The sequence below is a fragment of the Siphateles boraxobius genome, unplaced genomic scaffold, assembly GCF_051911475.1.
Source record: "Siphateles boraxobius isolate OS27281-9 unplaced genomic scaffold, OSU_SipBor_1 66, whole genome shotgun sequence".
Taxonomy (NCBI): domain Eukaryota; kingdom Metazoa; phylum Chordata; class Actinopteri; order Cypriniformes; family Leuciscidae; genus Siphateles; species Siphateles boraxobius.
The window spans coordinates 23,102,502-23,130,294 of record NW_027509193.1 but is presented as its reverse complement, the minus strand read 5'-3'; the positions used below and the strand labels follow the sequence as shown (position 1 = coordinate 23,130,294).

The 27,793-nt window shown below is 37.9% G+C and overlaps 3 protein-coding genes across 8 annotated transcripts in view; 1 reads left to right on the top strand and 2 right to left on the bottom strand.

Moving 5' to 3' along the window:
* Window positions 1-27,793, bottom strand: part of LOC143722032 (actin-related protein 2/3 complex subunit 1A) — a 147,311-nt gene that overhangs the window by 107,514 nt on the left and 12,004 nt on the right. The window lies entirely within an intron of this gene.
* On the bottom strand, window positions 47-10,784 carry slc16a3a (solute carrier family 16 member 3a). 4 transcript variants are annotated; one of them, XM_077213067.1, is made up of 6 exons: window positions 10,630-10,760; window positions 7,571-7,692; window positions 7,247-7,483; window positions 6,765-6,908; window positions 5,900-6,688; window positions 47-2,396 (listed from the first exon to the last, which is right to left on the bottom strand). In XM_077213067.1, exons 3-6 carry the CDS (start codon window positions 7,467-7,469, stop codon window positions 2,044-2,046), a joined length of 1,509 nt encoding a protein of 502 aa, XP_077069182.1. In that variant the 5' UTR covers window positions 7,470-7,483; window positions 7,571-7,692; window positions 10,630-10,760; the 3' UTR covers window positions 47-2,043. The 4 variants fall into 4 exon arrangements, with proteins under 4 accessions (XP_077069182.1, XP_077069184.1, XP_077069183.1 ...); XM_077213069.1 differs by lacking the exon at window positions 7,571-7,692 and having other exon boundaries at window positions 10,626-10,784; XM_077213068.1 differs by lacking the exon at window positions 7,571-7,692 and having other exon boundaries at window positions 10,630-10,784.
* On the top strand, window positions 10,682-27,778 carry engase (endo-beta-N-acetylglucosaminidase). Of its 3 annotated transcripts, none has more exons than XM_077213051.1 (15): window positions 10,682-10,803; window positions 19,601-19,699; window positions 19,865-19,941; window positions 20,035-20,236; window positions 20,329-20,477; window positions 22,089-22,243; window positions 22,335-22,483; window positions 22,593-22,764; window positions 23,228-23,331; window positions 23,490-23,601; window positions 24,914-25,098; window positions 25,170-25,312; window positions 25,417-25,516; window positions 25,926-26,037; window positions 27,006-27,778. In XM_077213051.1, the coding sequence occupies exons 2-15, from the start codon at window positions 19,626-19,628 to the stop codon at window positions 27,402-27,404; spliced, it is 2,133 nt and encodes a 710-aa protein (XP_077069166.1). In that variant the 5' UTR covers window positions 10,682-10,803; window positions 19,601-19,625; the 3' UTR covers window positions 27,405-27,778. The 3 variants fall into 3 exon arrangements, with proteins under 3 accessions (XP_077069166.1, XP_077069165.1, XP_077069168.1); XM_077213050.1 differs by lacking the exon at window positions 10,682-10,803 and adding an exon at window positions 18,878-18,974; XM_077213053.1 differs by lacking the exon at window positions 10,682-10,803 and having other exon boundaries at window positions 19,481-19,699; window positions 20,340-20,477.

Genomic DNA, 27,793 nt, shown 5'->3' with positions numbered 1-27,793 from the left:
AAATGGCTCGTTTTGTCCGTGAAGAAATATTTGAAAAAACAACTGAGACGTGTATTCAACATTTATTGAGCAGATCTGGTTTATGTTTTCAGCAGACAGAGGAGAGGTAATTATTAAATAATGAAGTCATTCTTAAATATAAACTAATGAAAATATGTATACAATATATTTCCCAGCCTGACGCAGATAGATAGGCACAGTGGAAAGGCAGTTTGACAGATTCTGGGGTTACTGAGTCTAAATTTCTCATAGCTGCACTGAAGATACATAGTTTAACTAGTGGATCTGATGCTGGTATAAAATTAGAACTCCACTAGGCAGTGTTGTCAAACCTCATTTCTATTACAACAAAACAATGTGACACACTGCATGCACTTCTGTCATAATTTTCTAAAAAATAAAAGAAACTATTTCACCACAATATCAATTCGAGTTCGAGTACTTTTGATTTAGGTTTTCATTCATTTTTGTGAATATTAAAAATAAATAATTTGTCGAGATTAAACTATTGAACAGCTCAGGTTTGTTAGACATTCAGAGTAGGAGAAAAAAACTGGTAAATGCAAATATTGCTAAAGGACTCTTCAAATGAAGTCATAAATGCAGAGATACCTGCTCTCTACTTCACTACGCTGACAATCTCAGCTCAGCAGTGACGGGTTAAAAGTAGTGTCAGATAAAGAATTCACAGTACAAACTAATACTATTATAATTGTATTGAACTAACATAAGCTTTTCAGCGGACCTGTTACTGTCCTTTGACATTGAGACATACAAAAGAATAAAAAGTGAAGTGTGGCAGGTGCCAATTCAGCAGGATTACAGTAGCTTTCTATCAGGAATGTTCTAATAATTCTAAAGGAATATAACAGTACTGATCTTTATACAGGAAATCATGGCATTTTCAGACGTTTACTTAAGCCAGTGGACCGCACTGCTCACAACGCACAAAAACAAAGCAGTTCACATATTGCATGAGGTCCCAAAGTATAATCGTTTAGAGATAGGGACATACTATTACAAAAGCGCGTAAACAGAAGGTGCATTTTGTGTGAGAAGTGGAAACTTCAGATATCTGATGTCTCTCCTAATATCAGAGTATGATCATACTTTCTGTTCCTGTGATAGCAGTCTACTTGAGTTTTGTGATGTTGTGATGTTTTCTTAGTCAAAGGCGCTGTAATGATATTTAAGTCACCATGAAATCAAAACAAAACATTTATTTTTTTATGGAATATTGCAGTATTTATTATAAATGGTTTATCCGTGCACATCATCATTTTTCTAATCTGCCTTCAATTTTTTTTTTTGTGTCCCTACCTCTTGCAACATGCCTCTTTCTCAAACCCTGCAGTTTTGTTGTAACCATGGTGACCAAGCAATATTCAAGTATTGCTTAAATTTAAAAGGGGCAATTAAAAGCTTGACTGGTCCTTTTTTGTTCCCTTCGCTTTTTGTTCTTGTAGAACTTTCAGCTGTGTAAGCCAAAATTGCGAACATTTTACACCCCTCCAAACTCATGAAAGCTGCTCTTCCAAGTTAATCTATCACACTCTCAGTGTCCGGTTGGTCATATATGGACTTTCAAATGTATTCCGATTGGCTAAAAAAAGCGTCTGAGCGGAGCCAATTTTTCTTTTACTATTTATGTCTGTCACAGAGATCGGTGTGATATCTCAGTAGTCATTTCAGTAGATCAAATAATTGTCTCCAAACCATTCCATTAGAAAATCGTTTACAGCACCTTTAACCTAGTTAACGGTGTAAGTCAAAGAAATGTCTGTGGTTTTGAGCTACAGACGTACAGAGAGTGGCTTGTCCAGATCTCAGTGTGGCAGTGCAAATGCGATATTTTGAACACCATGAGTGGAGTGTAGGCCTCTATTATTGATTAAATATTCATCTGCCAGTAAACAGCACACACATTAGGATATCACATCAGACTACACAGTGGCACACATTAACACTGCAACTCTCAATCTCCTCTTGTTTGTTTCTTCACAGCCTTTTCGGAAGCAGAAAAAGTCAAAGTCTTGATGTCCTTTAGAGGTCAGGTTCTGGACTACAGGTGACGTTCATCTTCTGCCCATCTTTAACTTTAAGGAACGTTTCCACTTCTGTTGAATCCTTCACTACACTCTCAGGTCTCAGATCACCCGAATTCTTTGGCTTTTCTGAGTTTCCACTGGTCTTGTGTGGCTCCTCTATGGGTGGCGTACAGGAGTGATTCTTTGCCTTCACTGTCTCTCCAGCCTCCACTGCAGCCTCTGGTGCCTCGGGCTTCTTTTTTATAAACAGGAAGTTGCATATGGCCAACACTGAAGCTGACAACACAACCTCAATCCCAGCCAGCAGGAAGACATACATGTAATTCTTAGTGAAGTCCAAAAGGCGCCCTTGACAAAGTGAGAACAAGGTTTCAACGGCATTCAAAGACTCTCAATACATTACAGTGTATCAAGGTTTAATGATTAGGGATGTGCAAAACATGACATGCATAACATAACTGACTAGTTGCTGAGTTGTCAGTCTGCTTTTGTTAAGGCTGATTTAGTGCACAAAACTTTGTCCACATAAAAAATTTGAAATTATGTTATATAAATAATTTATGTAAAACATATATGATCAGAAATACAGTAAATATATAATTTACGTAAATAACACTTGTAGCAGAACATGTGTATTGTGTATTATGCATTTTTGTACCACAGCCATATAATGCTCTTTCCTGTATTTAGCTGATCAACTTATTTCGAAAACTAAATTCACATATAAAGTAACAAATTCTATATTTCTTACCCTGCTTCAGCTTAAAGGTCCTTTCACACTGGACGCGATTTTGACGCTCGAATAATTCGAGCGATGGTTTTATTTTTTGATCAGCTGTTTGTGTAATGAGTGCTTCCACACCGAACGCGAATCTGCTGCGGCGAAAAAACAACTTTTATTTTTTTCGCTTCGATGTCGATTTTTTTTTACTTTTGCGGCGACAGAAAAGGCTTCAGCCAATCACATATAGGAAACAAATCTGACGTCACAGCAACAATGACGGATCTTCTGATTGTCAGCATGTTCTATAAAGATATAAACAGTTATATTTAATCAAAATACTTCTCCACGATTTCAAATTGATAGGGGGGTCAGGCAGGGGTGCAACATTTCTCCCTTTTTATTTATTTTAGTAACCGAACTACTAGCTATACACTTCGTAAAGGAAGTACATTTTGGAGGTATAAAGATTTTTGGAAAAGAAATAAAGATCTCACAGCTGGCGGACGACACCACCATTTTTTTGAAAAACAAGGACCAGTTGAGCATTGTCTTTGAACTGGTGGAGAAATTCTCTTCTGCGTCTGGTTTAAGGCTTAATCGATCCAAGTGTGAGCTGTTGCCACTTCATTGCTGTAGTGACTCTGCTATTGATAACATTCCAGTTAAACAGAATGTAAAATATTTAGGTATACATGTATGTATAAATATTATAGTTAGACAGGACTTAAATTTTTCGAATAGGATACAGAAAACCAAATTAATATTCAATTGCTGGCTACAAAGAGACTTGTCCGTTTTAGGTAGAGTATTACTTTCCAAGGCAGAAGGCCTTTCTCGCTTTGTTTACCCTTCCTTGTCTCTTTTTGTAAAGGACTCAATTGCTAATCAAGTCAACAAGACTTTTTTAGATTTCATTTGGAAGAAAAGGTCTCATAGGCTTAAAAAGAACGTTCTCTCTAACCCTAAAGAAAAGGGAGGTCTAGAGATTTTGGATTTTATAGATGTGGTCAACTCATTCAAAATTAATTGGTTAAAAAGGTGCATTCGAAATCCTGATTCAATTTTTTTCTTTATTCCAAACTTTATTTTTAATAAACTGGGTGGGCTCTCATTTCTTCTAAAGTGTAATTTTCTACCAAATAAATTACCTATCAAATTGTCCAACTTCCACCAACAGTCCCTCTTGGCCTGGAAATTATCCTTCAATCACAACTTCTCACCACACAAATCTCTCCTTTGGAACAACAGCGACATTCTTATTAGGAATAAATCAGTATTCTTCCCTAAGTGGTTCGATAGAGGAATTAACCATGTACTCTGCTTATTTGATGACTCTGGCAACATGCTCTCTTATGAACAGTTTATGGTAGCTCATGATTTTCCAATACCTTTTAAAGAGTTTAAATCTATCACTGATGCCATCCCTTCCGGAATCAGACAATTAATTAAAAATCATCTGAGCTATGGAAACAAAGATATCAGACAGCTTTCACTTATGTTGGATGGTGTAGAACTGTCTGATAAAAAATGTAATAATAAGCATATTCGCCGACATTTGCAAAAGAGTAACTCCATTGCTCCAAGGGGGATGTTTTATTGGAATTCCTTAATAAGTGAAATAAATTGGAAAAAAACATGGTTGATTCCTCACAAATACTGTATCTCTAATAAAGCCAAAGAGGTCCACTTTAGACTTTTACATAACATTTACCCCACTAATTGTTTTGTTGCCAAGTTTCTAGACATTGACACATGCTGTAGCTTTTGTAAACAGGACACTGAAACAATTCCTCATTTATTTTTTAATTGTCCAGTTACCAAAAGATTTTGGGAAGATTTGGGTACTCACTTTCTCCAATCTCAAAATATAACTCACTCATTCACCCTGAAAGATATTATCTGTTACATTTGTTTCCCACAAGATGGCACCCTGGAGTTTGTATTAAACTTTATAATCTTATATGCCAAGTTCTTTATACACAAGCAGAAATTTAATAAGTCTTCCTTATGTTTTAAACATTATATTTTGGAATTTAATATGCTTCTTAAATCACACAAGCTTGTAAAGAACAAGAAGAATGGAAAACTTTTGTGTCAATATTATGACCTATTTCCCAATTCCTCTTAATTTTCTTATTTTTCCTCTTTTATTTAGTATGGAAGGTTTTTTTTTTTGTTTTTTTTGTCTCCGGTTTGGTATGTCTGTATAAATGTTTCTTTGTATATTGATGGTTTAACACGTTTGTACCCAATGTTACTACCTTCAATAAAAAAATTAAAAAAAAAAAAAAAAAAAAAAAAAGAGATTGCGTTTGTGTCAACAAACCCCGTTTTGTTTGACAAAATGAATAAAAACTATAGGACAACGAACTGAAAGATGTGTGGCGTAATATTGCCAACCAACTCGGTTATCACGACTGGGAGTATGTTGTGTGATAGTTTTAGTCGTTGTTATAGTCCTGTGCTGTGTAGGCCTAGCAGGCTAAACTATATTTGGGATAGAAAGCTAACACTATTATCGTCAAAGATTGAGACAGAGACCGTGTTTACTTTGAAAATGTAACAAAATGTAGTGAGATTATTAAGGGCTGCTTTTAGTATACTATACTGTGTGATATCTACAGTTTTTTCTAGTCGAATGATTTTAACTTGTTACTTCGTGTTTACATGTAATGTGTATTGACATTACAAAACGTACTGTTTAGTTGAAGACGCGGAAAAACCTCAGGGACACCTATGTGAGAAAAAGGAGAGAGGAAAAGGAAACTAAAAGTGGACAGGCTGGAAAACAGAGGAAGAGGTGGAAGCTTCCTTAAGGCTTCTACTTCTTTCAGAAGGTAGCCTGTAGCCTGTTCGGTTATTCAGTTTTATAAGCTTTTTTCTTTTTTTCTCAGCTGTCGGCGCGAAAGTTTTGGAATGTTTAAGCTCTAAACGTCGCAAATTCGCGTCGCGGCTGATGTGAATGGTTTTGAAGCGAACTATTCGCACGCGAACTATTCGCTTTTTCGTTTCGTTTTTTCGTTACGCGTCCAGTGTGAAAGGACCTTAAGAGGAAGCTAGTCTACAGTAGCAGCCATTTTTAGTTGAAATTTTAGTTATGAATTAGTTATGAAATTTCAACACTTACCAGCAGATGGAGGTCCAACCAGCACAGCAATGGCTTCAAACAGGAGAACTAAACCAATGGCGCTTGAGAACTTCTCTGTACCCACAACAGCCATGAGGACCTCAAACTGCAAAGCACCAACCATGCCATAAGAGATGCCGAAAAAGATGCAGAATACCACCAGAGAGGAGTAGTCTTTAGACAAGGAGCCCACTAGATCTGTGATGCCATTGAATAAGATAGCAAAACTGAATAGGTAGACGCAGCGAGGACGAACCCACGAGAGTCCTGCGATGATGCCACACGTGGGTCGTGCAAAAATGTCAACGAAACCCAGAATGGTAAGCAGGAGGGCGGATTTCGTGTCCTCGTTTCCCAGCTCTTTGGCATAGCTCACCACAAACACTGGAGGCACAAACAAACCAAGCACCATAATGGAGGCAGCGACGGTGTAAATGACAAAGCCCCTGTCTCTGAAAACACTGAAATCCAGCATCTTGGGTTTGGGTTTTGGTTTCTTGTCGCCATCATCCGGTGTGTTTTCAATTCCAGGGATCTCTGACATCTTTGGTGGGAGCAAAGGTCTCATTAAAGCCCCACAAGCACAGCAGTTCAGCAGTATCCCTCCCAAGATGAGGAAGCCCCCTCTCCAGCCATATTCATACTGAAGGACCTGCCCCAGAGGGGACAGACAACACAGAGCCACCGGACTCCCAGCCGCTGCCAGGCCGTTAGCCAACGGACGCTTCTCACTGAAATATCGATTCAGCATAATGAGGGATGGCTGAAAGTTCAGAGCCAGTCCAAGACCTGGAATCAGAAGATAGACATGTTTACATGTCACTGGATAGACATCAGTCACTCAGTAAAGGAGTAAATGAAGTACCTGTAATGACTCCTATACACAAGTAAATGTGGATGATGCTCGTGGCAAATGATGCCAAGATCATTCCCAATGATGCAAAGAGGCCGCCCAACAACATCACTGGACGACACCCAAATCGATTCACTAAAATGCTGCATAAAGGCCCTGCGGAGAGTAATTATGTACATCTGAACTGTCTGAATCTGGTTTGAAATAATTTACAAGACATTAATGGGATAGTTCACCCAAAAATAAAGATGCTGATAATAAAGATATTTTGAAGAAATGTTTTTTTTGTCCATACAGTGAAAGTCAATGGGATCCAGTCTTGTTTTATACGCATTTGCCTTTCTTTACATGGACACAAACAGTTCAGACTTTCTGTTTCCATGAAGAAAGTCATACAGGTTTGAAATTACATGAAGGTGAGTAAATAATGACAGGATTTTCATTTTTGGGTCAATACCTTCAAGACTTTGTTTGATTGGTGGTGAAGAACATACCAGTGCCATAAAGCATAGCCAATAGGATGGAGGAGATCCAGGCTGTGTCACTGTAGCCCACACCAAACTCTCTAATCAGCTCCTTGAAGAAAACACTGACGGCCTTTGGAAAGGCGTAGGAGAAACCTGTGATGATGAAGCAACCAAAAAGCACAGCCCAACCCCAGCCACCATCAGGGGCCTTCACTCTACTTCCTCCGTCATCCAGTGCAACTCCACCCATGATGCTCTACTGCTCTGTGGAAAGATCAGACAACCACACAAGTTCTTAGGGAAATAAGTTGTAGTTTGCAAGTCAATAATAATGCCTTGAGGACCCTATACCAGAAATCCCATTCAGTCAAATGACAAAGCAGAGGAGTTGTGTCGTGTCTTCTGCTGCCTCTGTGAAGAATCACTCTCGAAGTCTTGGGTTTTGATGCCAGAAGACATCAGAGATATAAAGTCTGCAGAGCAAGTATAGTCTGTCTTTGCACACTCTTATATACAGTTTTCCATATGCTCTCCCTTAAGGCGTGGCCAATACATTTCAAACATGCCACTATTGTTTATCAACTTTTTACCATTTTTGGCTATGACTCCAGTCTGTTTAGGCCCCGACCTATTAAGTGGAACAAGAAGTCTCAGCTCATCCCATATTTTCTCCAATGTCAAAACGAGAGGCTCAGCTCAGCATATTGGAGCACATTCCATTCTCTTACTGTCAAATAGATGACTATAATATTGTTAACATAAATCCAATTGATTATACTTCATTATACTTTATAAAAAAATAATTCAGATTAACAGAAATATTCAACATAAGGGAAACATTGCAGTAATAAAATGTTTTGTACCTGTCTCACAGCTGTTCATGAAATGCACAGGTAATATTTTCACACCAAAAACAGAATTTGATGTAATAAAAATAATTTCACAATGCAAACATCTTAATGGCTTTATTCTTTCTTCTGAGATTCCACCTACATACTGAAAAACAGCCGCGGATGTCAGGGACCAACAAAATATTCATCCACACATAGACCTCTATATGCACTGAATTAATAAAAAATTATAAATGTGTTCAGCATTCTGCAACAATTATTTTTCGTATTTTCTAGTCAACTTTAAGTCATAAAGTGAGCAGGATATATTAAAATGTATAGCACACCATGATAGCACATGCACATCGGAGAAGTCTATTTGATGTGCGTGTTTACAACTGGAAGACGTATTTTTAAGACGTGTTTGCTCATCTGCAATACGTCTATAGGACGTTTCCTGTCAGATGTCAAATGGACGTTTAGAAAATGTCTTTAAGATGCTTATGATTTAGAATGTATGTAAAACTGATCTTAAAGATGTCTATCAGATGACAGTAAACAGCAGATGCTTTCCAAATGAAGTGACATTTAACAGACATCTTGCAGACGTACGTGTAGGCTACTGTGTACAGACATGTTTTTTATGATACTAAGCGGGGCAGCCGGTCTCGGAGCCCTCCAGCTACAGCGCCACATCATATTTCCAATGTAAATGTGGTGAAAATGGAACTGCAGCGTGCGCGCATAGAAAGCCACTGGGGCAGATTTCTGGCAGTCACGCTTACTTTACGTGACCTTACGTAAAGTAGGGTATCAAACTAATGAAAGAATAACCCTTTAGTTTAAACGTGCTCGTGTGAATAGCTTTTATATACTGTAGCTCTGTTGTGTTTGTGTTATGTTTGTTAGACATGACTTGTTTTCCTCTGGAATTCCTAACTTTCAACATTCGAACGCAATAAATATATTAAGGCAATTCTAAAGGTCGATTCTCACCGCACAGACAAACACCAATGAACACGTTTGGTGTGTTTTGTCGAATCATTGTCTTAACACGGTTGGCATTGGTTAGGGTTTGAGTTGACTGACCATCAGTGTGAACAATTGCGGTTATATTTAGAGATTTGATATGTTATATGCCCTACCTTGTTCGTTTGTGTTGTTGAAGCATAATACAAAAATATTTCAATCAGTGTCTGTTGGGGCAGTGTGAACAGTTTATTTTTTATAATTCTAAATCCAACTGCCAACTTGTTTGTTGGCGTTTGTCTTTGCGATGCTATGGTGCGGTGTGAATTGGCCGTAATATGACATGCGTCTGTCAATCATCATTGGAGCGCCAGGCTGAATAACGCAAGGACATTAGAATTCTGCCAAAGGTGTGTCTGATGTGTTAAGCTATTGATTAGAATATAAAGCTTACTAAATGTTTATCATAACTAAGAGTCAGAATCTGCCCTACCCAAATATATGGCCAGGAGCTGCTGGTACTGAAAAATGAATTAGAGAAAAATGTTATTATGACTTTTTATAACATTTTTATTATGGCCTGCATAAAATGATTGAAAAAAAGTAGACTATCATTTATTAGGTTATCTCGTTTTTATTATTTTGATGAGTGATAAATCTCTGAGCTTCTTTGTATATCATTTTATTTATGTATTTATTTGTTACAGTGACGACTAACACTATATTGCCACAGCTTTATTGTTGAACAGTAATAATACCCTAAGTAGCCTAATTGGTAATGAAAGCTAGGTTTGCCATGGTAGCACCATTTTGCAAGGAAATGGTAGGACCATTTTGCAAGGAAATGGTAGGCTACATTTGAGGAAACGCACAAGCCAGCACATCTGCTGATCGTTCAGAATATTCCTAAAATCGGCTCTAATGAACTGCCAGTCTACGTCTGAACTCACCTGGTTAAAATGGAACCTTAAATGCCCTTCCTCATCACCGACAATGTCAGATGCGCAATAGCGGCACTTTTACGCGGTCCGACGCATTTCTGTAAAACAAGCCTCTAATAACTTAATCTTTTATCCAAATCAGTTAGTATAACACTATTCTCTGTTTTAAACATTGGATGCCTTTTCACAACGTAAGAGTGTTCCGTATTCTTAGCTACGTATTTCCGAGTCACCTGTTACGTTTGTAGGCTATTTGGGGAATATATCAAGGGATGCTGCATGGATGCGGGACAGGCTCATGCGCAGTCCACATTTAAAATGACATGCAAGGATATTTAAGTTCATAAATACCCAGTACATTATGTATCATGCATGATATCTAGCCTATATCTACACAATAGCCTTATTATGAAGTGAGTCTTTATGTGCAATGTCGATTTTTTAAATAATCAATATAGCCTACATATGCAGGTTTACATTTCATAGCACACCAGCTCCGCTTCTTTAGCCTACATAAAATTAACATTTCAACGGTCCTACAAGATCTGTCCCAATATATATCTTTATCTGGAGAGGCTAATTAATAGAACTAAGACATGTTTATCCAAATCCTTTAATTACCATAATATTTTTCCTTGATATAAACTAAGTGTAAATGGTACTTACTTACTAAACAAATGATTCTCTTCCACCTTCAGATTTCAGTTCTGGTCACTGGAACACGCTTCTAGCAGAACGTACGACATACAGAGGTAAATAAGAAAGAGAAACGCGACTAGGCGGTGTTCAGTGAACTGGGTCCTAAAGTCTGCTGATGTCATGTTCACCTAATCTTGCCTGTGATGTAAGCATTTCTTTCTGCGTCTTGTGCAACTGTGTAAAATAACCTGGCCATATCTAAGGTTCCGTAAGTTGTAAAATATTAAAGTTGCAGTGTTGCAGAACAGGAAATAGTAGTGTAAACTGGAAATTTAAATGTAAAATGTTCACTTTGTTATATCAAAAAATATATCTGAAAAGTGCATAGCCTACTAAGTTTCTGTAGCTTTAAATCAAAATAGACAATTCTTATTTTTATGGAATAGGGCCATTATTTTTATGTATTTTTATGAATATTTTTAATGAATTAGCCTATTTATTATAAATGATTTATCCGTGCCCATACTAATTGTTTTAATTCATGTGCCCTTGTTTTTCATTATACTTTTTCATTTTTTCTTTCCATAACCTTCTTGCAGCGATATCTTTTCTCTGATTACGTGTTTACTGGCGCGAGGGTGGGACAACCTGTCACTCACATGACATCACAGCAGTAGCAAACCACAACCATCCAATCATGTCTTTATAGACAAACTCAAGTCCCGTCCTTCATTTTTTCCTTGTTTGAAGAGCAGTTTAACCCATAAGAACCCACTGTGACGTGAGTGTCACAAAAACACTGGTGATTATCTGGAAAGGTCTTTTTTAAAGCATTATACCTCACTTTCAACCCAGGAAGTCCCTAAGGGACATTTAAGGAACAACCAGGATCAGTCATGTGACAATGTGTGCATTTTTGTTGCCATGGTAACATTTCCAAAATGGTGGCCTGTCTGGGTTGCACATGTTGCAGTGTCAGCAATTTTTTAAAACACTTTTTTTGTTATTAAAGGTATGTTTCAACCCATGCAACAATTCTAATGTTTTAATAACATATCCTAGATTACACTTAACCTGATTTTAAAACATGTCTTGTACAAATTGATGTAAAACAAGTTTTGAAAATGTTGTGGTGACATATGTCACATCGGGCTGTTAACCTTAAAACAGTAGGTGGAATTTTGATGTGATGTATGTGTCACATTAAGAAAAATGGTAACGAGCTGCTCAAATAATTTAGCTGATTCAATTATTTTAGTGTTATATATATTCTGCTGCTCAATTCAAAGCATATTTTAACATATGTAAACAAAAAAATGCCAAATTAATAACATTGTTAAAGGGTAACTAAACACCTGGGGCCCGTTCTTCGTACGTTGCTTAAAACATCCGAGATCAAACGAGACATCCAAGATAATATCATCGTGCTCATCATTATCCGGCTAATTAGGTTCTTCGAAGACTCCTGCTGGTTATGATTAGTATAGCTGGATTGAGTTATCTGAGATAATTGCGCATTCATGCGCTGGGTTAAAAGGGGATATGTATCGATAGTAGAAACATTGATCAGCAACGCTGCTATTGGCTGCTCACCGTGGCCAAAGAGTGCGCTCAGTTTTTTTCTCCACAGAAGAGCAAGAGTTATTGCTTGAAGGATATGCAGAATTTGAAAACTTAATTAAAACGCCAGGGAACACCTCAAAGTGTGCAAAAGCCAAGAGAGAGGGCTGGCAAAACGTAGCAGACAAATTAAGTTTGTAGTTAAATGTTTTTTTATCACTTATTAAAGTATATATTTTGATATTTTAATAATTTCTAAATAATTAATAACTTTGTTCATTGTAATGTCAGAGTCACCACCCACTACTAGAACATGGGAACTAGTAGCCTAAAAGTGAAGTATTCTCTTTTAAAAAGGCACTGTTAATAAATGTTTATAAAAGCAACCAAGAAAAAGGCTCAGAAAAAAAAGAAAAGAAAAACAAACAGGTGGTGGTCCTGCACCCCCACATTATACCCAGGCAGAAGAGCTGACCCTTGGGTTGAGTGTGAACCTTGTGGAGGGCATCCCTGGGTTCAGCTCTTCCTCAGACTCACAGCCAGAGGCCAGGAGCAGAACACCTTCACTGCTGGTAAATGAACTTTAAATGATCCTACACTGTAAAATAATTTGTTGCTGCATTAAATTAGGTAGGCCTATAATCCAAATGGCTGTCCAGTCATATCAGCTTTTAAACCTTGAGTAGCAATGAATTGCTTTGACTTGTGAAAGTCTACATGTGTGACTGTGAAACTATATAGTTAATGTATAAAAAAAATTTGCCATGAGTTATTGATCACATTTCCCCCCAGTGTACTTCATTGTAATGAAATTGTGTTTTCCTCTTTTGTGCAGTATTAAACAATACACCAACACTTTTATGTGTTCCCAAGCAAGTGGCTGAAGCATGTGCAGTAAGTGGACTTTTTCTAATGTTACATCAAAAGGGAAGAAAGTAGCTACAACACTTTGTAATGCCTATTTGGTTTCACTTTATTTGGATGGTCCCTTAAACACATTCAGTTAACTATAAGTAACGTTGCACCTACATCTCTACTAACTCTCACTAGAGTGTTAGTAGAGTATTAGTAGACTGGTAGGGTTAGGGATAGAATAAGTTGACATCTAGTTGCAAAGTTACTTATAGTCAGTAGAACGTCTGTTGGAGGACCAAGATGACTTGAACACTGGCTTTTCTTTACAAAGAACAATTAAAATAAAAATCAAAGAACTAAGCATATTTGTCTTGTCTTTTATTAAACATTTAATGAAATGTTTTATATTTTTTCTGATGGTGCAATCTTTGGTGCAATGGACTTTTCAGACACTTTAGTTGGCTAAAGTTCACTTCATTGTGTGCCCTTGTCCTGGCTAGAGCTGCATTGTAACTGGTCTGCGGTTTGGGTCAGGGAATGGGGTCATAAAACACCTGTCTCCAAGCAGGATCCTGTAATCACCTGTTTAATGGAAAAATTCAGTTCTGTAGGATAAGCAAGGGTGTAACTTTGGTTTGAGAAGTGGGGGGGACACAAAATGGGGAATTATTTTTCCGATTTGTATCCTATTTCCTGCATTTACATAAATTTAGGGACTATGGTGATACCAAATCCAGGAAATAATTAAGTCGATTATGATGATAAATTCTGCCAAAAATAAAAGTAGGCTACTAAACTATGAATAACTAAAAGATGTCTTACTTTTTTATTGATTGCCAAGCCCCCCCCCCCTTTAAACATTTATTAGGCTTAAAAAATTTAACAACTTTTAATTTAAGTGAACATTAAACAATCCTCACAAAAACCCATAATAAATGTCATATTTACCTGTGCCCTTCCTGTCTAACAGGTACGAAATATACAGAAATTGAATAAGGTTATCAAATAGTCTGTACTGCATAAATTATAAATTAAATATAGATTAATCCTTATTAAAGGTAAAAACGTTCTTTAGACAAGATCACTGAGTAATTTGCTCTGTTCCTCTTTGTTCTTTGATTAACTTTACTGACAGAGAGAATTGGCCGCTGTCCCTTTAAGATCTGTCGCTGATGACAGGATCTTACGCATTTAATTTTCTCAATTACTCTTAACTTTCTTTTAAGATTTTATTTAACTCAAGACTGTTCTTGTGAGGATACAATTCACATAACGGACATTTTGGCATAAATGTGTGAGTTATTCAATCTTTCGTTTCGAAAGAGAACTGGATTCTGTGCGTGTGTGCGCGTCAGGTCATTCACAGACAGCGCGATGCTGCTCATTAGAACTTCCAGAGAGCTATTTTTAGAGTGTGGACGTGACGTTCCTGGCCGCGGACGCGCGCATCGGCACAGTCTATCTCCTGATCCTCCGTGGCGATGACGGCGTGCGGTTAAAAAAATCATAAATGAATTTGAAACTGGGGGGGACACAAACGGGATTTTGAAAAGTGGGGGGGACATGTCCCCCCTGTCCCCATAGGAAATTACGCCCGTGAGGATAAGCATGTATGTAATACAGTGAGCTTGATATTTATATGTATCCTTACCATGTTCAAATAATGTGTATAAATCTCTGAAAATTCTCGAGTCATGCACAGATCCTGGCCATATTTGTGATATGGAACTAGTCACACACCATCAAAGAGATTTTAGTCAGTCAACTGCCTTTTTAAAATTTGATACAATACTAAACTGGATAAGAATCGCAATAGTAACTTGCCTGCACTGTTATTAAAGCCCGACTCCGACGAGTCCAACAAATTTATGATGTAAACGACATCCTCACGAGTCATGAGAAAAATGATATCTCTCAAAAAGTACACTATCGCGCTGCGCTAAAAGACTTCCCGTATCAGCTCCGCTTAAAAAGACGCGATCTAATCCTGTTAACATGAAATAAGCCTGCTCGCGAGCAGGTTCAAGCTGGCGCACCTGTTGCTATGACAGCAAGTCCAGGATGAGCGTCGAAGAACCAAACAATCCAAGATCATGCCAAATCAACAATCAAATCCAGCTAACTGAGTTAGCGACGTACGAAGAACAGGCCCCAGGTCAGAGCCTGACTCCAACCACTGGCAATATTTGAAAAATGCTGGAAAAGTGGGCACCACAACTTCCAATAGGAAAATTCAACTGCAGTAGCCACCGTTCAACCTGAAGAGGGCAGCACTCAGACGTTTTTGCACCACATATTGTAGAATTATAACACTTTATACCCAAATATCCAAAATATTACTTGAATCAATGAACAGCAATAATTAAGCCCCAGTCTTACAGATCATTAACTAAAAAAAGTTGGTTTAGGGTTTACCTTTTTATGAAATGTATTTTGAAAATATTTTGCATACCTGTAACTAAAACAGGTATGCAACAGGTATGCAACATATGGTATAAAACACCATATTTATTTTTATTCAGTTTGCACATTTTCAAGTTGTGAAAATCTGAATCAACTAATTAACTCTAAACACCTGCAAAAGATTCCTGAGGCTTTTAAAAACTCCCAGCCTGTTTCATTACTCAAAATCGCAATCATGGGTAAGACTGCCGACCTGTCTGCTGTCCAGAAGGCCATCATTGACACCCTCAAGCAAGAGGGTAAGACACAGAAAGAAATTCCTGAACAAATAGGCTGTTCCCAGAGTGCTTTATCAAGGCACCTCAGTGGGAAGTCTGTGGGAAGGAAAAAGTGTGGCAAAAAACGCTGCACAACGAGAAGAGGTGACCGGACCCTGAGGAAGATTGTGGAGAAGGTCCGATTCCAGACCTTGGGGGACCTGCGGAAGCAGTGGACTGAGTCTGGAGTAGAAACATCCAGAGCCACCGTGCACAGGCGTGTGCAGGAAATGGGCTACAGGTGCCGCATTCCCCAGGTCAAGCCACTTTTGAACCAGAAACAGCGGCAGAAGCACCTGACCTGGGCTACAGACTACAGAGAAGCAGCACTGGACTGTTGCTCAGTTTTGCATGTCATTCGGAAATCAAGGTGCCAGAGTCTGGAGGAAGACTGGGGAGAAGGAAATGCCAAAATGCCTGAAGTCCAGTGTCAAGTACCTACAGTCAGTGATGGTCTGGGGTGCCATGTCAGCTGCTGGTGTTGGTCCACTTTGTTTTATCAAGGGCAGGGTCAATGCAGCTAGCTATCAGGAGATTTTGGAGCACTTCATGCTTCCATCTGCTGAAAAGCTTTATGGAGATGAAGATTTCATTTTTCAGCATGACCTGGCACCTGCTCACAGTGCCAAAATCACTGGTAAATGGTTTACTGACCATGGTATTACTGTGCTCAATTGGCCTGCCAACTCTCCTGACCTGAACCCTATAGAGAATCTGTGGGATATTGTGAAGAGAAAGTTGAGAGACGCAAGACCCAACACTCTGGATGAGCTTAAGGCCGCTATCGAAGCATCTTGGGCCTCCATAACACCTCAGCAGTGCCACAGGCTGATTGCCTCCATGCCACGCCGCATTGAAGCAGTCATTTCTGCAAAAGGATTCCCGACCAAGTATTGAGGGCATAACTGAACATAATTATTTGAAGGTTGACTTTTTTTGTATTAAAAACACTTATTTTATTGGTCGGATGAAATATGCTAATTTTTTGAGATAGGAATTTTGGGTTTTCATGAGCTGTATGCCAAAATCATCAGTATTAAAACAATAAAAGACCTGAAATATTTCAGTTGGTGTGCAATGAATCTAAAATATATGAAAGTTTAATTTTTATCATTACATTATGGAAATTAATGAACTTTATCACAATATGCTAATTTTTTGAGAAGGACCTGTATATACGGTGGCCCAGTAGTGCACAACGCAACGAAATTTAAAAAGCAAACATAAATTCACAACACAACGGAAATAAGCCACAACACAACCAGAGAGAGCCAAAGTCCCTCCCCTCTGCTTCCGGCTCATGGGACCTTATTTCGGAAAAAAATTGCATGGTAGTCAATGGCGAGAGACAACTTATCTTTTTATTCCATGATTCCATCTGAACTGTGCCCTGGCTGAATTACACATATGATGTTTGTCAATTTAAAAGATAATTATGAAAGTCAAGAAAGTCACAGTTTGTCCTAAAACAGAGGAGTAACATTTAGTTTTTTGTGAAAATCACTCAATGAATTACATCTCTCATCTTGCACTATGTACGTCACTAAGCTCGTGTGTGTGCAGTCTGGTACCAAACACACAGGCATGACGGCGTAACGTTACAATTATAACGTTAGACTATAGAAAACATGACAGACGTTAGCTTCAGTAAAGTTAGCTTCATTCATTGAGAGAAAAGGTAAGACGTCACATGCGCCCCTTTTGAGTTTGTAGTCTTTGTAATTACGTATTTTCACAGTCTTATACCTCAACAGTTGTACATCAAACTGCGACTTTCTTGACTTTAAAATGTATCTTTTAAATTGACAAACATCATATGTGTAATTCAAGGCACAATTCAAACGGGATCCAAATATTTGTTGTCTCTCGCCATTGACTACCGTACAATATTTTTTCCGAAATAAGGTCCCATTGTGGTCCACCGGAAGGGGAGGGACTGTACGTTCACACCATAGACATCATATAGATGATTTAATATTAAGACTGCCTACTCTTTAGAACAATGACAAGGAAAACTAACTTTATCGCGCTCCGAGAGCCCTCTAGTGGTCGGGAGCATTTCCGTTGTGTTGCGGCTTTATTTCGGTGTGTGGCTTATTTTCCGTTGTGTTGTGAATTTATGTTTGCTTTTTAAATTTCGTTGTTTTGTGCACTACTGGGCCACCGTAATGTCAAAATAAAGAAATAAAAGACTATCGCAACTTCCATTTCATGCTGAATTTAAACATGCACATCCATCTCAAATAACTGAAGAAGTTAAATTTGTGTATAGTACGTTAGCTAACAGCTGAACTAAAGGCATTGCTTTTTGTTTGAAAATTCAGACTTAGCTCAATGAAACATTTAGGTATTGTTCTTTCATAATGCCAGTAAGGAGCATTCATAGTCTCTGTAGCCAGTTTTGTAATTTTTCATTGCCAGAACATTGCAGTTTGTTCTGAGCCTTTCTGGCGGGAACGGGATTGGCCTCTAAAATCACCCTGGTGGGCATCAGAGGATTGATCCATGCTGTGGTGTAACAAAAAACACAAAGCCCATTGCTCTCTCTGAGTGCCAAACAGAGCTAATGTGGGCCATCAATACATTCGGTCCAACACGTCTACAGTAATGATGTTCAATGCATATTTTGCTTATTTCATCAGAATTCGAATTGAAATGTCTAAATGATATATCAATTTTTTTCTGAACCACAATGAGCTATTATGGAAGTATATAATAAAGCAAAGGGAAAAAATGAAAAGAATGACAAGAAATGATAGTGATGACAATACACATTCGAGTCAACTTCCAGCTAACCTTGGCTACATGTTGACAGTTTCTCTGTTTGAATGTTTGCAGAAAAGTGGAAAGAATGAAACATGGGTATCTAACTTGCCACAAGTAAATAGATGGATGAATATTTAATGTGAGTGCACAAGCATTTGATGTGTTGCTAAAAATTGGTGATATTGGTCTTGACGTGGACTTATGAACTTTTTGTATACCAAAACCAGAGCTGGGGGGGGGGGGGGGGGGGGGGGGGGGGGGTTGGGGGACGGGACGGACGGACTAATGTTTACTACATTAAAGGCCACATTTCAGTCTATGTTAATAAAAATGAAGCTTCCAGATTTCCATGGCATTCATCTATCCTTTTAAAAGCACCTGACTACTGAAAGAGAAAAAACCCCAGAAGAGAATCATTGTGTTGCCAACAAATGTTCTGGATGATTATTCTACAAAAAGAGAATGGGCATGAGAGGTATTGTACTATTCTGGATGAAGACAAAAAAGGACAAAAAGTGTGAATTATTCATGAATTAATATATTTTCGCTCATCTCTAATTCAGATTCTTACAGATGAATACTTTATATTTTAGAGGCCTCACACAGTGAAGCCTTACGGCATAACACGGTTAAATAATATTTTGGTAATTGGTTATTTATTCTTAAATGTTTCCATGAATCACAGTTAATTCTCATCTTGTTTATTGTCACATGTACTTTCGAGTCTCAAATGATCACTTCATTGGCTGTTTTGTTTATCTTTTTTATGTGCAGTGTATGTAAGATGGCTGTAAAAATTCGCAATACTTTTTAAAAAGGAATGTATAGCTTTTTATGAGTGCTTAAAATAAACACGAGAAAAATGTGTTGATAAACAGTTCATACACCAGTCATTTATACGTCTAGTCTACTGCCCTCTAGTGGAGATTTAAAGCAACCTCTTTTACGCGGGATCTACATCTACACGTACTGCCCTTATTCAGCCAATCAGAACTCAAGCGGAAGAAGGCTGTTCTTTCTGCTCTCTAACTGAGAGGTGTATTATTGCTTCAAATCACCTTTATCTGTTAACTAACTGTTTACGTTTTTGTATATGGAAAGTGTTTCTACAAAAGACAAAGATAAAATGACACCCCGGAAACGAAAAAGTGACGGAAACGAAACTACAAGCAGTAAGACGCCTAAAACGGAAGACATCAGGTAAGTTAATTTAGCCTAGTTATGATTGATCCATTTTCTGCATTATATCTGAAGACCATGCGAATCGAAGCAACATTTTATTTCCCTTATAAGTAGTTATAGCTATACATAGTTATAACATCCCTTAAAGTTATAACATGTTCTTCTCTTTGGTTGTTTATTCAGCTCTGAGTCTTGCCTCGAGCAACCAGGCGATCAAAGTGTTCATGAAGTCGTAAATTACGAGCCATCCACGTTGCCTGGTATTTAATACATATTATATGCTGTGTTCTATCTCAAGAATATTATTGATCTTACAGGTCCTTCATTTTCCTTCATTTTCTGTGGTCTAACAGCAATCCACTATGATCCTGACACAACTGAGCCCATCAGCTGCAGTCTGAAGTCTCTTGATGAGCTGTTATCATGGACAAGGAAGGAAGCAAGTCCATTTAATGTGGCCACTGTGCCCCTGGCAAGTAGGTTTCCTTCACTGGACAGCTGCCCTAGGCGTACATTGGTGTCCCATGACATGATGGGTGGCTACCTGGATGACAGGTACAACTCAGAGTTTGATTTTAGCCTGATTTTATGTCGCTTTCATGAAGCCATTTTTAGCCAGTCTTCATGGTCCTGTTCTTTCTACTGAGGTTCATTCAAGGCGCAGAGGTGGAGATGCCATATGCATTCTATCACTGGGAGTATATTGACATCTTCAACTACTTCAGTCATCAGATGACAACCATTCCTCCTGCTGTTTGGACGAATGCAGCACATAAACATGGAGTACTCTCTATTGGTGAGTCTCTTGGTGGGTTCAGTTTATGGGCCAAAATCACAGTCTTAAGGCCTGTTTACGATATAGTTCTATAGTTTTAAGATATATTAAAGAATAGCAGAGTCCACAACACCAGCTATAACGATAACGGCACAGAGAAACGATATCGTCGGAATCACTTTCAGAACGATTTTATCCAGCTGATGAACGATTGAAAACTTTGACACACAATCAGAATCAATCCTGCTATAATGAGCTCGAGCATTTAGAGCGACAGATAAGCACGCTTAGAATAAACCGAACCATATCGTCCGTAATATAGTTATCGTTATAGTTATCTATATAGTTAACATTGTTGGTGTGAACAGGCCTTTAGGGTACATTTACACGACAACGATGTACTAAAAACGGAAACGTTTTTCCTTTTTGTTTAAAAAAAATCAATCCCCGTTTGCACGGATCCGCGGATCCGTCTGAACACGTAATACGCATGCGCATGATTCCACTGATTTCACAAATTGGCGTTTTTGTTGTTTAGACAGAGACGATAGCGGTATTGTTTTCAAAAACTTGTACTTTGTAACCCGTTTGCAAAAGCTTTCGTTTTCAGGCCCGCAAAATGCCACTGTCGTGTAAATGAACAGCCAAAACGAATACAAATTTTTCCGAAAAACGGTGTTGTGTAAACGGCCCATCAAACATATTAGCCCTTGCTGTAAAAAGAATATCCTTGTGAGAAATAATTACACTTTAGCATACTTTTAAAAAGTAGTACAGGAATAATATACTTTAAAAGAGTGACTTTAAAGTGCGAGCTGATTGTAATGTTTTCTGACTCTTCACCCAAAAAAGAAAATTTTGTCAACATTTACTGACCCTCAAGTTCAAACCCTATATGATTTTCTTACTTCTACTGAACACATTGGAAGATATTTTGAAGAATTTCGGTAACCAAACAGTTGATGTACCCCATTGACTTCCATAGTTTTTTTTTCCATTAAATGGAAGTCAATGGGGTACATCAACTGTCTGGTTACCGGAAACAACTTGAGGGTGGGTAAATGTTGACAGAATTTTCATTTTGAAGTGAACTATTCTTTTAACCTGATGCTGTTCTAAACCATATGTTTATTATTTTTTCCGTGTAGCGCAAAAGGAGAAATTTAGCAGAATGTCCAAGCTGCTTTTTTCCATACAATAGACAGCAGATGGTGACCTGTGGCTGTCAAGCACCCTAAAAGGACAAAACAGCACCATAAACATAGTCCATATGACCTGTGCATTATTTTCAAAGTCTTTTAAAGCCATATGACATTGCCTTGGGAAAGGTGCTTTATGATTACAATTATTTTAGATAATATATCAAAAAGCTATTATATTCATGATATAGCACACAAGTCATATAGATGCTCTGATTATACTTTTAATGTAGCAGGTTGATAGCAGTGTAATGGCATGGGACAAGAGCTGCCTGGACATTCTACAAAATGTCTGATTTTGTGCTCCAAGGAAGAAAATCTATTAGTTTGCAATGACATGTGAGTGAGTAAATGATGACATAAATGTCATTAACCACAGCACCTTTATAGACAAATGTAAATCAGAATGGATGTATTGAAATTCCCCTCTAAGGCACATTCATCACTGAGTGGACAGATGGAGCCAAGATATGTGAGGCCTTCCTTGCAGATGAGGACAGTTACCGTGCAGCTGCTGATAAGTTGGTTCAGATTTCCCACTGCTACGGCTTCGATGGCTGGCTCATTAACATAGAAAATGTGCTGAGTGTGAGTAAACAAGGCATATCTGATTGGAGGATTATACGGTCACAATGTTGACATAATGTCTAATACTTAACCTCAAATTTGACTGACTCAGGAGACTGCAGTGAAGAACACTGGTCACTTTCTGCGCTATCTCACAGATCAGATGCATGAGCGCGTTCCTGGCAGTGTGGTGATCTGGTATGACAGCGTACTGAAGAACGGCACACTCGATTGGCAGAACGAACTCAATGATGACAACAGGCAAGTGATGGTCTTGAGGGCTTCTGCAGGGGGTGATTCAGTTCTGTGAGATTTATGCGGTTGATTTTGTACAACTTATGCCATCAGCTTCCTTTTGTCATCCTATCAGAATGTTTTTTGATGCCTGTGATGGAATATTCACTAACTACAACTGGACAGAGGAGAGTCTAGAGAGGATGAAATCCTACTCTGCCGCTCAAGGCCGCTTTGCTGACATTTATGTTGGCATTGATGTGTTCGCAAGAGGGAAGGTGATAGGAGGGAAATTTGAGACGAATAAAGTTAGTGAAGTTTATATAAATATATATGTATATAAAGATTTTTTGTCTCATATGCTCACCAATGCAAAAATACAGTAAAAACAGGAATATTGTGATATATTATTACAATTGTAAAATAGCAGTTTTCTATTGTAGTATGTTTTAAAAAAACATGTATTTTATGTAATTTTTGTAAATGTAATTTATTCATGTGATGGTAAAGCTGAATTTTCAGCATCATTACTCCAGTTTTCAGTGTCACATGATCCTTCAGAAATCAGTCCAATATGATTGCTGCTTAAGAAACATTTGTTGTTATTGTCAATGTTGAAAACAGTTGTGCTGCTTAATATTATTGTTGAAAATTTTTCTCTTACTGACTCCAAACTTTTGAACAGTAGTGTACATCCATAATTTCTCAGTGTTTTTAGCTAAAGGTACACAGAGAATAAATAAGCAATCTTCTTGTTTTGTTTTTCATTAGGCTCTGGAGCTGATTCGCAAGTATGAGCTTTCAACAGCCATCTTTGCTCCTGGTTGGGTCTACGAATTCCACGAAAAGGCAGATTTCCGGCAAAACCAGGACAAGTATGCTAATTTCTTGAACTAATCACAGTGCGCTTGCTGTTCTGCGATGGAATATTAGTGTACACACACACACACACACACACACACACACACACACACACACACACGCACACGCACACAAGCTTCACTGATGTGTATTATCTGACCACTCTTCTAAGGTTTTGGAGCTTGCTGTCTGAGTTCCTTTATATCCACCGGCCCTCGTCCAGTCTTCCTTTCGTCTCCTCATTTTGTCAGGGCTTTGGAAAGAGCCTGTATTGGAGAGGACAGGTACACTACACACAATCACACTAAGATTCTCTTCTACACCTATGTGATACATTGTTGGCATTTTTCCTGGTGTCAAAGCAAAGTTTTGATGATGAAGTACACAAATGTTCTCAGATAACCACATAACGTAAGAGCCCAATAAAATAAAATGTCTGTTGACGCATTTGCTGCCTTGTCCCTCAAAAGCAAGTAGTCCTAGTCATGGCTTACTGTGATGAAACTTCATAAAACTTGAATGCTACACTCACAATAATAGGTAGCGTATCGGCTATAGATTTTTAAACTTTATTGGTGTCAGTAGATATTGGAAATGTACTTGTTCATGTCTATTTTTTTACATTTAGATTGCCTTTACCATCATCTAACCATCACTTAAAGTTAATCTTTTCCCCCTGGTTTCACAGACAATGCTTAAGCATAGTCCCAGACTAAAATGCATGTTTGAGCTGTTTTAGCTGAAAGCAACTTGATCTGACATCTGAAAATATGTCAGTGCCATTGTTTTTTCTCAAGATTGTTTTCTAAGGCACATTTATAAAAGCTACGTAAATGTCCAAATTGAACTAAGGTCTAATCCTGGCTTAAAGGGTTAGTTCACCCAAAAATAAAAATTCTCAGTAATTAATTACTTCTCAGCAATTTCTTTGTTCATCTTCGGAACACAAATTAAGATATTTTTGATGAAATCTGAGAGCTGTCTCACTCCTTCATAGGCTGCTAGGTAATTGCATCTGCTGGCCCTGAAAAGTTAGTAAAAATATCGTTAAAATAGTATAATAAAGTGACTACAGTGGCTCAACCTTAAGTTCATCAAGCGACGAGAATACTTTTTGTTTGCAAACCCCCCCCAAAAATAACGACTTTATTCAAAAGTTGTATTAGTATTTTTACTAACTTTTCTGGGCCGGCAGATGCAATTACCTAGCAGCCTATGGAGGAGTGATCCAGCTCTCAGATTTCATCAAAAATATCTTAATTCGTGTTCCGAAGATGAACGAAGGTCTTACTGGGTTGGAACAACATGAGGGTGAGCAAATACTGACAGAATTTTCATTTTTGGGTGAACTAACCATATAATCTAAGCCCGGTCTGTGAAACCAGGCTTTAAAATACTAAAAATTGAATAGCCCTGTTAAATGTATTCTTTAGTAAATCTCAAAATTAATATACTGTACTTTATCATGTGATGCCTAAATTCACTTGTAGCATTTTTATTACTTTATTTTTTTTTTATTTAGACAAAATAGTATAGGACATTTTTGAAATATTGATACGTCCATAGTCATTTTGGACTATTTGATGTATGATGTAGGTGGAGATGGAGAGAAGCTGGTTCAATCTGCATGCTCAGGAGATCCAGCCTTTGTACCTCTCTGAGAACATGGAGAATGGAGGCTGGCTGAGAAGCCGTGGCTGCTCAAAGGACGCTTGGATTGGAGGCAACTCTCTGATGGTGGAGGGCATGATTCCATCAGGACTTCCTGAAGTCTGTGCAAGGTACTGGAGGTTTTGTTTTTTCTGGAGTACAAAAAACTTGAATCAAACACCTTCTTTTTGCCCCTTTGTAGGATATTTTCTCTCCATGTTCCCTTGGCCGCCAGGACGTTTGTCTCTTTTGTCTACAAGCCACCTGTGGGAGTGAAGGTGTCATTGGAGCTTAAAACAATAGATGCCCCCCTGTGCACTTTCAATGGGACGGAGGACATAGCATGTTAGTGATCTTTTAGGCTGCCGCCTTCAGATCTCTAAGAGTTTCTGTAAGCTGTCATGATAAGAATGTTTAATATTAATCTGCTTTATTGGGTGTGTGTTCAGCTAGCAGTGTCTTTCCAGAAGCGTTAGCAGAGGATAATCAGTTGGTGGAGCAGTTTGTTCAGAATTGTGGTCAGTGGACTTCAGATGGCTGGATTACCAAGTGAGAGTCAACCATTTAAAGCAGGGGTCGGCAACCTTTTAGTCATGAAGTGGCTAACCCCCAATTATATGTACATATAATCAAATAAATACATACAAATAATGCATAATCTTTAATATTTCTGAAGCAATTTTTCTTTTCAACTTTTTTTTAGATTTCTCAAAATCCTGAAACTTTGTTTAAATTATACTTTGAATAACAGATTTCCAGTGTAACCCTAATTAACCTCACAGTATGTAATGTATTTGTGAATGTTGTATTTGCGCATCACCATCATTGTGATTATCCGGTGATTATTTACTGGCCTGCCATAGGTTGCTGACCCTTGCTTTAAAGTCAAAAAAGTTTTGGTCATAACAAACATCTGAAACTCTTTTTCTAATAAAACTCAATGTGGTTTCATGCATAGATGTTTCCTGTTGAAAATGATCGGGTGCTCATTGCGAGAAGTGTGTATTCGTGTTTCCCGAGAAGAAGGAGATGAAGACGTCTCCTTTAACTGCAGGATTGGAGAGATTATGGTGAGATACACATGGACAAAACACGCACAGAACATGTTACGCATCATGGGTTGTTATAAAAGCAGTTTTCATTTTATGAGTGAAATAAGGTCTGTGGTTCACAATAAATTCAGGCCGATACCCATAAGCCAATTATTTTAAAATATAGTCTATATATCCAATTAGTTTAAAAACAAAATGCTTTGAGCTAAAATCAGTATTAAATACTGAATTTGAAGTGAATTTCACTAAATTTTAAAGTATAAAAAATAAACTTTTAACAGTGTTAATAAATTGTTAGTGTTTTTAAAGATTGACTTTTACAGTAAGTGAACGTTATAAGTCAATGAGCAAATGTAAATCTAAATGTAAAAATATGGGGAAATGAGCAGCACAGTTAAAAATACAGTATCAACTGATATCAGAAAATGTAAAAAGTTTTTTCTACAAAATAATTTACACGCATTAATACATAAAATGTGAATTTAGAAATCGCTTTAAAAGCACAAGTTTCATATTTGCCTTCTGGGTTGCCCTAAAGATTGACATCTTGATTAAACATATTGTACACTACCATTCAAAATCTCTGTAAGATATTTTAAATGTTTTTATTTTTATGAAATAAATCTCTTATGCTTACCAAAGCTGCATTTATTTAATCAGAAATACAGTAAAAGCAATATTGTCAAATATTATTACAAATTAAAAAACGTTTATATTTGAATATATTTTGAAATATAATTTATTCCTGTGATGGCAAAGCTGAATGTTCAGCAGCCATTACTCCAGATTTTTAATGTCACATGATCCTTCAGAAATCATTTGTAACATTATAAAAGTCTTAACTGTCACTTTTGATTAATGCAGTCTCTCTGAATAAGAGTATTATTTTCTTTCAATCTTACTGACCCCAAACGTCTGAACAGTAGCGCAAGTGTACGAATAATGTTGGCAGTGGCTAAATTGTCTGTTTGCATTTTTGTGCACAGCTTTTGGATGCAGAGACTCTTCATGCGCCCCTGCGGTCTGTTCAAGGCATCTGCGTGAACGATGTGGTGTGGCATACGGGTGCTTTGAAGGGACCCGGACACACACTGAAGGTACTTTTGAACACCACCTTACGCTGGCAATATCCCACTCAGCAGGTCCGCCATTTCCGGATACACTGGAGACGTCTCCGTGGACCTGACCCTCGGATTCCCCCTGGACCCCTGACTCTGATTGGCAGGTCTTACTCCACCCTGTACCGTGTGGTGGAGCTGGAGGTTCCTGCTGCTCCGGGTCTCATAGAGCTGGTGGTGGAGCCTGTGAGCAGAGAGGGATTCAGAGTGCCTGAGGACCGGTGGGGCAGACGCACACTCAGCTACAGTTCCTCAGGAAACCCATGAACGCTATTGAACAAATGCCTTAATACTGTATGCTGTTTTGGCAGTATAAACTATTTTTTTTTCTATTCAATATGCAGTAGAATGTGAGCTAAATCTGTATTCAGTAGTTGTTTATTCTGAGCAGGAAAATGTGTAAAATGATTTGAACAATTATATCCTTTATTATATTAAAAGCCATTTTAAATAGTGTGCATTTTAAACACCAGTGTGTGAGGACCAGAGTGGTCTGTTCTTTTAGCTATTGCACAGCTCTAGAAGTCCATATCACATGTGTGTGAAATCAAGCAAGGAGATTATTCCAATTTCCTTTCTTCTTGAAAGACTTGCAGATACATTATTATTTGTGTTTCAAATAAATGGGTATGTAAAAACAACTTTAAGGTTAGTTC